General features: G+C 53.2%; 1 protein-coding gene across 1 annotated transcript; it reads right to left on the bottom strand.

The window, feature by feature from the left end:
* Positions 1-6,863: 6,863 nt before the first annotated feature.
* LOC121082083 (olfactory receptor 14C36-like) lies at positions 6,864-7,832 on the bottom strand. Its single transcript, XM_040581422.1, has one exon. It carries the CDS (start codon positions 7,821-7,823, stop codon positions 6,864-6,866), a length of 960 nt encoding a protein of 319 aa, XP_040437356.1. The 5' UTR covers positions 7,824-7,832.
* Between the last annotated feature and the right edge of the window lie 4,043 nt (positions 7,833-11,875).

Below are 11,875 nucleotides of genomic sequence, written 5' to 3' on the forward strand. Positions count from 1 at the left end.
AGTGATAGATGGAAACCAGAAAGAGAGGACGAATTTCTGCGCATAATGTGGGGGCCAGATAGGTGTGACCCTCCAAAATTTGGGCCTAGTGGCTATTATCTTCAATCGTCGATCAAAAAAAGTACCTGTACACATTTAAATTTGAGAATTCAAAACCCAGCTGACATGGGCTGGGCAGTGGGGAGAATGTGGTCAGTATTTATACACTCCGACAATACAGACCCGGGGGTAGTGATACAAATTATCAGGATTGTGCTACAAGCACCCCAAGCAATTGGCCCTAACCCGGTTCTTAACCCACAGACACCTATATACAATACTGAAAACAACATTAAAGATGCGACCCCCGACAACACCGAAGCTCCGAATACCTTAGAATTTGACCTGCCTCCTCTACGGAGGCTGATGAATGTAACGTATCAGATACTGAACTCTACTAATCCTGCCATGACAACAAACTGTTGGCTTTGTTATGACATAAGGCCCCCTCTTTATGAGGCAGTAGGTATACCCTATGAACCGGAACTCGTTAGGGGGCCCAACCCCATACATTGTGTGTGGAGCTCCGAGGACAACCCAGGAGTCACGATGCAACATGTATCAGGGCGGGGTAGATGTGTCGGCGAAATACCCCTTGAAAAAAGGCCTCTGTGTTTGAACGAGTCCACATCAGAAGAGCTATCGAAAGCTGATTGGCTAGTTCCTGTCAAAAACACCAAATGGATATGTTGAAAATCCAGAATTACCCCATGTGTATCTCCTAAACTGCTCAAAGGAAACCATGAATTTTGTATACAGGTAAGGATTATTCTGAGAATCGTATACCATCCTGAGGAATACGTATATACTCATCAAACCCTTCCAGCTTCGCATCATATCCAAAAGCGAGAACCCATCACCGCTCCGACTATAGCTACCTTGCTAGCCATAGGGGCCGCAGGGGCAGGAACAGGTATAGCCTCGTTAGTCGAACAGAACCAGAAGTTCCAGTCCCTCAGAATTGCAGTGGATGAGGATCTGGCTCGCATTGAACAATCGATCAGCGCTTTGGAAAAGTCACTGAGGTCGTTGTCCGAAGTAGTTTTACAAAATCGTAGAGGATTGGATCTCATGTTTTTACAACAAGGCGGGTTATGTGCGGCATCAGGAGAAGAATGTTGTGTGTACGCAGATCACACTGGGGTTGTCAGAGATACAATGGCCCAACTTAGAGAAAGGCTAGAAAAAAGAAAGAGAGACAGGGAAACCCAACAAGGGTGGCTTGAATCGTGGTTTGCCCGTTCACCGTGGTTAAGCACCCTGATATCTACCTTGGCAGGGCCGATTGCAGTGATCACCATGGCGCTGATCTTTGGACCCTGTATACTGAATAAGCTCGTGTCATTTGTCAAGAGCCACCTAGAGAAAGTCGACATTATGCTGGTAGAACGCCATCAACTGCTTTAACTTTTAAGTCCCATTTGGTATTACCCTTAGCTACCTCTAGCTTACCCTAATTCATACCTTGGTATTGTCACTTACCCCTTACCTTCCACCTGACCACTGTGCCTTATGTTTTTTAGTCAAGTTGATACAATATTCTTTTAATATTTTTACAAACCATAGAATATAAATTAAATTAAGATTTTGATTGTTATATTTTAGCTGATTCAATTATCCATAGGGAGGGGGGAAATGTAGGTAGTTAGGGCTTGGCGGTCGGAAGATGTCGCGCTGTACGGAAATATAGAGCCCCTCTCTGGATAGCCAATAGCGTTTAGCTTATGACGTAAGCAGACGGAAGGGACGTTGTAAACCCAAGCTCTATAATGCCGCGCCACTTATCAATAAACACCATTTTGCCATCCACCACATTGGTGTCTGCGTGCTGATGGACCGAGCGGCCTGGGGTTGGCTGCCGTGCCGTTCCTGAACCAGGTCACCGCGCGCCTGCGAAGGCAACAGGGGAATTGAGAGGATGTTAGAAGCCTTGAAAGGGCAAGTTCTAAATGTACCATGACTGAGAAAAAAAAAAAACAGAGTGAAGAAGCATGAGTTATGCCTGAAGAAGTATCTTCACGTACCCCCAAAGACCTTTCCTAGGGCTGACAAAGCCCAGGGGATTACTGGCAAATAGACTTTTTCCAAGTTACTGCAGCAAATTGGGTATCAGTATCTTTTAGTCATGACAGATGCTTTTTCAGGCTGGCTGGAAGCTTTCCCTTGCCGCACCAATAAGAAGTATCATTAGTGTAAGTTCAGAGATAATACTGAGATTTGGGGTACCCATAGGACTTTCTTTGGGTGTTGGGGTCCACACTTGGTAGTAGAAGCCCTTCACCTTTTAGCTAAACTAGAAGGGGTAAAATGGGATCTCCACACTCCATGGAGACCTCAATCAAGCGGGAAAGTAGAAAGAATGAAGCAAAGCCTGAAAGGACAGATGAGTAAAATTTGCCAAGAACCTCAGAGAGAGCAGTCAGATGCTTTTCCCTCAGCATTGCTACAGATACAGGATCCAGCGTAAACGGAAGGAGAGACTTTGGAAAGGATACATGGTAAACCTTGCCAGGTGACAGAAATGGGAGTGAATCCCAAAATAATAGAAGGGAAACATGGCTTAAAAGAGTATGTTCAGTCTCTAGGAAAGGTCCTGTCCTCTCTCCAGAGGTACGTCACTGTGAGCGCAGATCTGTCCCTGGACGTGCCTGTACATCACTACCAACCCGGAGATTGCGTGTATCTTAGAACGTGGTTGGATGAACCGTTGAAGAGAAGTGAAAGGACCTTTCCAGATTTTGCTCAGCACCTACGCTGCTGTCAGGCCTGAAGGAGTCACTCCATGGACGTGCCATAGCAGGGTTTAAGCAGCCACATCACCAGAATGGACTGTCAAGCAACAAAAAACCCTTTATGCTTGAAACTACCTCCAGAATCATGAAGTTCTAGGTTCAGGATCTTGCATTATTGCCAGACAGCATATAAGTGGATGACTGAAATGCGACCCCAGATAAGACTGGGCTGTCTACAGGGAAGCTGGAGTCTGCTACTTGCCTCTCCTTTGTAGATATATGTTGAAACATGTTTTACAGATGTATAGAATTTGGCCTGTGATGTGGTATGCTAAATCCTCAGCTTGGGTGGGATCAGGAGGAGTCATGGACATGGAATACTCATTTGAAAATGGTGGAAGGATCGATGAATGCTGTTAAGGAGGAGTGATTGTTGGGTAGGTACCCATTTCCCTGAATGTCCTCATGCAGGAATGCCTGTAGCTGGTATCCCCATCCCATTTGGGACTAGTGGGCATAACTTGTGGCTAAGACCAAAATACACTCATTGGAACGAGACTGACCTCCAGACCTGGGCAATACTGAATCCACACTCAGTGTGAAGTGTGTTACTAAAATGAAGCCAAGACACACCAAAATGGAACTCTGCTCTTTGTGGGGCCCTACCCACATTGTGATTGCTCAATGCAATTCATGAAGCTGTCAGAACTAACTAGCAGTAGGTACTGGAACGTTCCACTGGGCACTGGGTGGTGCTGGATATGTGCCAGTGTAGCACAAAAAGCGTTACCACCAAGATGGTCTGGGTAGATGTACCACCAAGATGGTGGGATATTTCCTGATATGACTGACTGAGACACTGGACAACAGTCGGTGGTGAACAACTTACCTGCGGAGATACAGGCAGAATCAACCACCCCTTACAGAGAGACCCACTGGGTTTCACTCTTCTGCTGGGTGGTTTATTCCTTGGCGAGGGGCTGCTGAACTGGGGAAGGCAGTGATAAAGAGATCCACAGGAGTGGAAGAGATGGCCAAGGACACTGCAGGTGCCATAAACTGCACTCTGTACGGCAGAGACAATGGCCGTACGCAAGGGGACAACCCTTGGGTTCTCTTGGTGACTTCCAGCCTTGCCCGTGCCCTTTGCCTTCCATCTCACGCTGTCCTACGCTGTCCCACGGCTGCTGCTTTTCCCCGGCAGGCTGCAGGCACCCATCTGGCTTCCCCACCTTGCTCTCACCCTGCCCTTGCCACACATGCACCGATGTCTGACCACCCTCACACGCTGTTCCTGCAAACACACACACATGGACTGATCTCACACTCCTTCTGGACGACGTCTCCCACCACAGCACAAGCCCTTGAGTGACATTTCCTCCTCCTGACCTCCAGTCTCCACTTTCCCAGCTGCACTGGGTGGCAGTGCTTCTCCCTCCTGCTCTTCCCTACCTCCAAGGAAAGCTCCACCACCTGGGAAACCACCCTTCAGGCGGGCATCCCGACCCGTCACCCTCCTGGTGGCCTTTCCCCTGACCATGCCACGGCCTCACCGCGCTCTTCCAAGGCTGCGAGCCTTTCAGCTTCTCGCATAGACACGAGCAAGCGGTGTGCCTGCTGCTGTGCTGCCGTGTTCTCAGGCAGCAGCGACGTGACAAGCAAGAAAGAAGCCCCTCGGTGGAGTGAGCCCAGGTCCTTAGGCAGAGGGGATCTCACAGCCCATGTGCCACCCAGGGGCCTTCTGCTGGCCTGCCCGAGACACGGGCAGATGGAGCTTAACAGCACGTGTCCCAGCCATGAGTCAGGGGCTGCCCTACGCGCTGTTTCAGGCAGAGGTGACCTCACCGCCCCTTTCCCAGGCACATTGCTGCTGTTGGGCTGTCCCCTCCGCAGGCAGAACTGGCCTCACTGCCCCCGTCACAGCCATTGGCTTCCTGCTGGAATGTGAGTCCCTGAGACACAACTGACCACGAGATACCGTCCTCAGCCGTCACCCTCCCCGTGGCCCAGCACCCCAGCAGATAAAGGGAAGCTTCTCTCAGCCAATTTATCTCATGGATTTCCTACCTACCTTTTGGGTGGAAGAACAGTCCTCAGGGGAACTGCTCTGTTTCTACTGGACACTGTTTTGTCTCTGCTTCTGCGCCTCTGTTTTCCCTTCTTCCCCCTGCTATCCCATCCCAACTGAGCTCTCCAGGGAAGTGAGTCAATGAGTCCTAGAATATCTCAGGTTGGGAGAGGCCCCTGTAAAGTCCCCTTGTCCAGCTGTCCTGCTCAAGGGCAGGATGAACTGGATGGCATCTCTCAAGGGCTCTGCCCACTTTGGCATCATCCACAGAAGGGTCTGAAAAGCCACTTTGTCAGCTTGTACTGGGAGACAATCAAGACATTCAACACAGTTGGCCCAACTGCTTGCACTGGAAGATGTCACTAGTCAGTGGCCACCAGGAGGACTTGACCACTGGTGACATTTGGTCTTGAGCCCCTGTGGCGTATGATGCACCGACTCTGGGAGCGGATTGAAGGCACGAAGACACTTGAAGACACCTCGGAGACACTTTATTAAAATCAAGCAAGCCTTTTATACCTTTGCAGGGGGCTGACGTGTCAGCCTGTAACTGTGCTCAGCAATTTTCCACTCTGGGCTCTTTTTTTATTACAGACACAGCAGCTCAGCAACTCCCTTTATCTACAAGGCCACAAGCTCTGCAGACCACTCCCTATCTTCAAGGTTCTCCTCTTGCTCCCATGGCTTCCTTCCAACAAGCATAACTGTGTCTCTCTCCCAAGGTCGGGTTTCGCTCCCTGACGCCGTTGAGCTAGCTCGAGACATAGCCACAAGCCGCCAGCCAACTTCCCACCCACAGTGTCCTCCATTTCTTCACTCCAGAAGTCACCCATCTGCCTATACAGAAAGTGCAGGAGAAAAAGTCAAACCCCTTGCAAAGGTGCAGGTACAAACCATCCCCTTCTTGCCTCAATACGTATGGGTGCAGCAATCCCTTTGATGTCCCACAACTACCTGGAACTGGCTGCAGGAGTATTTCCACCGTCATTTCCCCAGACACTACGGTGAGGATGACCAGCCTGTATTTCTCCCAATTGTCCTTCTTGCTTTTCCTGAACAAAGGCTGGATGTCTGCCTTTTGCCAGGACCCCAGAACCTCCCTGATTGCTCGGACACATTTGAGGGCACCATCCAGAAAGGGTGCCGTGATCAGACAGAGGCACTTGCAATGAGCCTGCCCAAGGCGGGTGAGATGAATCTCCCTGGGACAGTGGCCTTTGTTCCTGCAGTCACACACAGGAACGGCGGTGCCCTGGGAGGTGTCCCCACCTCAGCTGGCCTCACGCACTGCTGGCGTGGTTGAACCCCAGCCTCACGCACACAGGGGTGCTCAGAGGCACGAGCCCGTCCCTGGCACGTGCGGAGGCAGAGCACTGCAGCGGGCACAGTGACTGCCTGGCCTCCTGCTGCCCCTGCCAGAGGCTGGCAGCACCTCAGCCCGGGGGTGTCGCGCCCTGCTCGGCACCTCGCGGAGATGGCCCTCGTCATGAGCAATGGGCACGGGGACCTCGGTTCAAGGAAGCACGTTGCAGTGCTGCATTCAGGTGGTCTCCACAAATCCAGAACATTTGATGGAGGCCAGCACCGTCACAGAGTGCCCGTTGCCTGCCCCTGCCTGCGCTCACAGGACTGCCACGCAGCACGGCGGTGACCAAGCTGCCAGAGCACTCAGGCCTTACACCAAGGCAGGGGGTCAGAAGGAGAGTGTGGAAGTGGAAGGAGGACAGCACTGGAGAGCCAAGGGGTGGTGTTCCCTGGTAGTGCTGCCATGCCAGGAACCTTTTCCCCTCCGTCTGTGGATACAGGAACTGTCCCTGCAGCTCCAGAAAGGCCTTGGAAGGAAGAATCCCAGGAAAAACATAGTGGTTTAATGGCCCTTTGGCTTTGTTAGATGAAGAGAGAGCAGGGCACCTTCAGAAAAGAAAATCACAGAAGGAATTAGAATGGGGACGACACCTTTATCAGAAATGAAATACCATGAGCAACTACAACAAATTCAGAAGACAGTCTGGGTCTGTGATGAATTACATTATAAATGCTACTAATAATTTTATTCCTTCAGAAAAAGATCCAGCTATCAGTTTGCACATTGCACCCTTGAGCTCCTGGTTCCTCATGCTGTAGATGAGGGGGTTCAGTGCTGGAGGCACCACCGAGTACAGAACTGACACCACCAGGTCCAGGGATGGGGAGGAGATGGAGGGGGGCTTCAGGTAGGCAAATGTGCCAGTGCTGACAAAGAGGGAGACCACGGCCAGGTGAGGGAGGCACGTGGAAAAGGCTTTGTGCCGTCCCTGCTCAGAGGGGATCCTCAGCACAGCCCTGAAGATCTGCACGTAGGACAGCACAATGAAAACAAAACACCCAAAGAATAAAAAGGCACCTACCACAATTAGCCCCACTTCCCTGAGGTAGGTGTGTGAGCAGGAGAGCTTGAGGATCTGTGGGATTTCACAGAAGACCTGTCCCAGGGCATTGCCTTGGCAGAGCGGCAGTGACAGTGTATTGGCCGTGTGCAGCGCAGCATAGAGAAACCCACTGGCCCAGGCAGCTGCTGCCATGTGGACACAAGCTCTGCTGCCCAGCAGGGTCCCGTAGTGCAGGGGCTGGCAGATGGCCACAAAGCGGTCATAGGCCATGACGGTGAGGAGAAAATACTCTGCTGAAAGGAAAAAGACAATCAGGAAGAGCTGTGCTGCACATCCTGAGTAGGAGATGTCCCTGGTGTCCCAGAGGGAGTTGGCCATGGCTTTGGGGACAATAGTGGAGATGGAGCCCAGGTCGAGGAGGGAGAGGTTGAGGAGGAAGAAGTACATGGGGGTGTGCAGGTGGTGGTCGCACACTACGGTGGTGATGATGAGGCCGTTGGCCATGAGGGCAGCCAGGTAGATGCCCAGGGAGAGCCAGAAGTGCAAGAGCTGCAGCTCCCGCGTGTCTGCAAATGCCAGGAGGAGGAACTGGGTGATGGAGCTGCTGTTGGGCATCTGCTGCCTCTGGGCATATGATCCTGTCACAGGAGAAAAAGACAGTGATAATTTAGGGGAGACTTCTGCAAGCAAAATCAAAGCCATTTCCCACAGACCATCCCCCCGTCACACACAGACATCCCTCTCTTTTCTCGGAGACCTTCCTGCAGCTGTGTGGCTGCAGCCCTGCTTGGTGCTGGCCGTGTGGGCGATGAAGAGCAGGGCATCTGCCCACGGGCTCTTGACCAGCCAGCCCCACTCTGCAGCAGTGGGTGGGGGCAGGGACCAGTCCTGGTGTTTAACTTTGTCCTGTGAAACCAGTGCCAACGCAGAAGGGCTGGTCAGCGTCTGCAGCGCCAGTGCTAAGGAACGGGAAGGGTGAAGGCATTTTAAGGGAGTTTTAGTTTTTTTCACAGCTCCCCCCATCTCTCCTGTTGCGTATTCTCGGATGTCAGAAAAGCAGAGCATTTTTGCTGCCCTCAGGTGGAACAGAGTGAGGTCTGTGAGGCAAGAGGATTGCCTGTGGGTGAGTGCACAGTGAGGGGAGGTGGTCTGTCCTGCTGGTTCCCGGTTTCTGTGGGCTTGCACCTTCCTGAGATGAATGGTGGCCACACTCCCATGTTACCCTGAAATACCACAAGGCACTGCTGAGAACAGACTGACCCACCACAGACCAGTAAAGGTTGTAGGCTTTCATCAGAACTCAGCATCCCACCCACAGCAAAGGATACACAGCTCATTTCACCCACCCCAACAGCGTTTTCTCCATCACAGAAACTCTACGCCTCTACGTGGGGCTTTCAGATCACTAATGGGTGCGAGGGGACAGGTTTCCATTCTGGAGGGCAACTCACTGCTTGGAAGGGAACTTCAAGGAGGTAGCCAAGTGCCCTAACAAGAGCATCAGGTTCAGGGAGAACCAGCCCATTGCCCAGCCCCACATAGGGCATTGCCCACAGCCCCACAGGTGAGAGGAAAGCTGGGACACTTGTTCCCATGGACACACCTGCAGGAGAGGACCCACAAGGTCAGAGTGTGACTCTGCAGCTGAAACACCCATCCCCAGAGAGCCTGACAGCAAGAGCTAGAGAATAAAACTAACCCCAAAAGGCAGAGAAAGAAGTAAAATTGCACTGACGGTCTAGGTAAGAGTGTCCAGGGCGAGCGTGCCAGGCACTGAGGGCAGCGCTGCCCTTGCCCAGCTCTGCTCGCCACCTCCCACACACCAACATTGCCGGGCAGCTGCTCTCAGCCCCTGTGCTCTGCAGAGGGACCGGGGCACGTGGCTGCAGAGCTGCACCGCGGCTCTGCTGGAGCTCTGGCTGCAGAGGGGGTGGCTCACACCTCGGGACCCCCAGCCCTGAGGGCAGAGGCTTTGCTGGGGGGAGAGCAGCCAGGGGGATGCCTCAGAGAAAGGGGTCTGCACTGCACATGGTCAGAGAGAGCTTTCTGATTCTGCTTTCAACAACAATTCTGTCTGAAGTTTCCTACCAGTCCTTGCAATATCCTGGATGTCAGGAGATTTTCCTTGTGGGAGGTATCTCCCTGTGCCAGGTCTTTCCCTGTCAGCGCTCACAGACCACATCTCTGCCTCTGTGCACTGGCCCCGCACAAACGTGCCTCTCTGCAGGGCACTGGCTGGGCGCAGGGTCCTGTCCGCAGGGGGAAAAGGGCAGCTCAGAACCACCCTGATGGCTCCAGCAAAGGTGCTGCTGCTGCTGTTCATAGGCGGAGGAGTGGCTGAGGGCACTTCAGGAGGCTCCTGGCAGACCTCCTCATCACTCAGAGTTACAGCTGGCAGTCTCAGGGACATCTTCAAACTCGAGATCTCCATTAACATTTCTGCCTTCCCTCTCCTGCCCCCAACAACAGAAAGCTGAAAACACAGATTGAGGAGAGCCCTGGATTTATCATAGCAATCCCTGCGCTGACCTTCGATACGAAAAGTCTCATCCAGACACATTCTGAGGGTAACCTATCCTTGTAAGCAGCGCTCAGCCATGCAGCACACTCTCAACAGCAGAGAGATCCTTCCCTCTCGGGGCTCAGTCCATACGCCCCCAGAGCTGTGGGGAGCCCCCCGGCAGGCTGAGAGCTGCCCCTGGCAGGCGGCAGAGCCCCTGCCCCAGCACACAGCCCCCGCGGCTGCAGGGACCCTGCTGGCAAGGACAGCCCTGGGCACCCCTGCCTGCACAGCCACCTTCACAGCCCTGCAGCCGGCCCTGGCACAAGGCAGCCCACATGCCCTGGCCCTCCCACGCTGCAGCAGGGAAGCCCTGCTCTGCAGCACACTGGCCTCCTCCACAGCAAAAGGCTCCCACACGGTCCCACAGGCTGGGGGGGCCCCAGCTGCTGCAGACCCGGCTAGCAACTGCAGAGGCATTGCCCTGCAGCCACACACTTACCCGCTCAAGGGCTCTGCAGATTTCTCCAGCAGGGAGCTCTCAGCAGCCTCCCACCAAGGGCTGCTTTTGAGCTCTCCCTGCCTCCCTCCTCTGCCCCTCTGGGCTCCCTCCAGCTGTCCCTGGGGCTGCAGGGGAACCTGCTGGGCAGCAGGATGAGGCAATCCCTCATGGGCCTTGCCTCACCTGGGGGGACACACTTATTTCCAGCACTGGCAATTCCCTTACTAGAAAAAGTTTTCTGCATGAGCATCAACTTTTGTTAACCCATTCCTAGACAGGACGCCAGTAAGGCTGCAGCAAAGGATCCAAGTACTCCTAAAGGAGCGTGTGTGTACGTGTGTGTCTGGTGGTTCTGCAGGCAGGGCAGGGAGGATGTCCTCAGTGCTTCAGTAAGCCCTGCAGAGCCCATTGCAGCACTTCATTGCACAGTCCGAGGGCTCAAGACTCAGCTCTCCTTTGCCCAGGCCATGTCTCTGCTCTGAAGCAAAGCCTTTGCACCCACGGGCTCGGGGACACTTGGTACCAGGTTGCCTTATGGCCAGGCAGAGCTGGGCTGGTGCCACAGCTGGGGGGCTTCAGCCCAGATGTGCAGCAGTGCCCTCAGCCAGGGGCCCACGCAGAGGCAGCTGGAGCCCGTCCTGTTGCAGACAGAGCTGTGACACTGAGGGAACCAAGTGCCAGGGCAGGTGGCAGAGCTCAGCACAGCTGCTCGGCAAGGACAGCAGCCTCCAACAGGTCCAACATTGAAAATGGAGTTTATGCTTGTGGGGCAATTCCAGGGCACCCGAAGGAGCGTTCCCTCCTTCTGCACAGGCCACAGCCTGCCAGTGTGTGACCTGGGGCCTGCACTCTGCTGCTCTCCTGCCTCACTCCCCCTGGGAGATGAGACTCCACCGTTTCTTTGCTCCTAGAACCAAGGTGGACACGAATGATGCAGGGTTTCAGATCCAGGGGAGCATCACAGCTGCTGGCCCATCTGGCAGCTGTGCTAGAATGCCGATGCAAAGAACCTGCAGACACCTAAAGGAGCATTGTCACTGTGCTGCCCTGTGACTGTCGGCGGGTGGTTACTTGACCACTGGCTTGCAGGATCCCACCAAGCCTCTGTCTCGCTGCTCCCCTCCTTCTTCACTCACCTTGATGTCTATAGGGTTGTTCTCTCACATAATTCTCACTCCTCTCCCGTTGTGTTTTGTCCTTTCTGCCATAGGGGATCACAGAGGTGCCACTAGAATTGCTTATTGGCTCAGGTTTGGGCAGGGGCTGGTCCATTTTGGAGTCAAATGAAAGTGGCTGTTATGGCCATGGAGTCAGCTCTTGGTCTCTTCTCACCTCTGCCAGCCCTACAAACACCTCCAAACCACTCCCAAACCCCTGCCATGTAAACACACAGGATCTCTAAATTCCCCAAGAAGATGTGAGGTTATTGATCCTAAGGCTTCCTCACGCTGCTTAAATAAGACTTTTCCCCTTCCTCTCCCTGATTTAGGTTATTTCAGAGCAGAGTTACCCTGAACCACACCTGTGTCACCTGGGCCAAGCTCAGACATGTAACAACAAAAATAATAATGGGTACCAAGTGTCCAAGGTCACACGCCAGCAAAATGTTTGGCTGCAGCGCATGCTGGGGTGGTGGGCAGAGGTCACTGTGAAGGTGAAATGAGA

Source organism: Falco naumanni, unplaced genomic scaffold (genome assembly GCF_017639655.2).
Source record: "Falco naumanni isolate bFalNau1 unplaced genomic scaffold, bFalNau1.pat scaffold_264_arrow_pat_ctg1, whole genome shotgun sequence".
NCBI classification, from domain to species: Eukaryota; Metazoa; Chordata; class Aves; order Falconiformes; family Falconidae; genus Falco; species Falco naumanni.

Bases quoted from the DNA above. Each gene is read 5' to 3' on its own strand.
- LOC121082083 (XM_040581422.1), bottom strand. From the start codon at position 7,823: ATGCCCAACAGCAGCTCCATCACCCAGTTCCTCCTCCTGGCATTTGCA.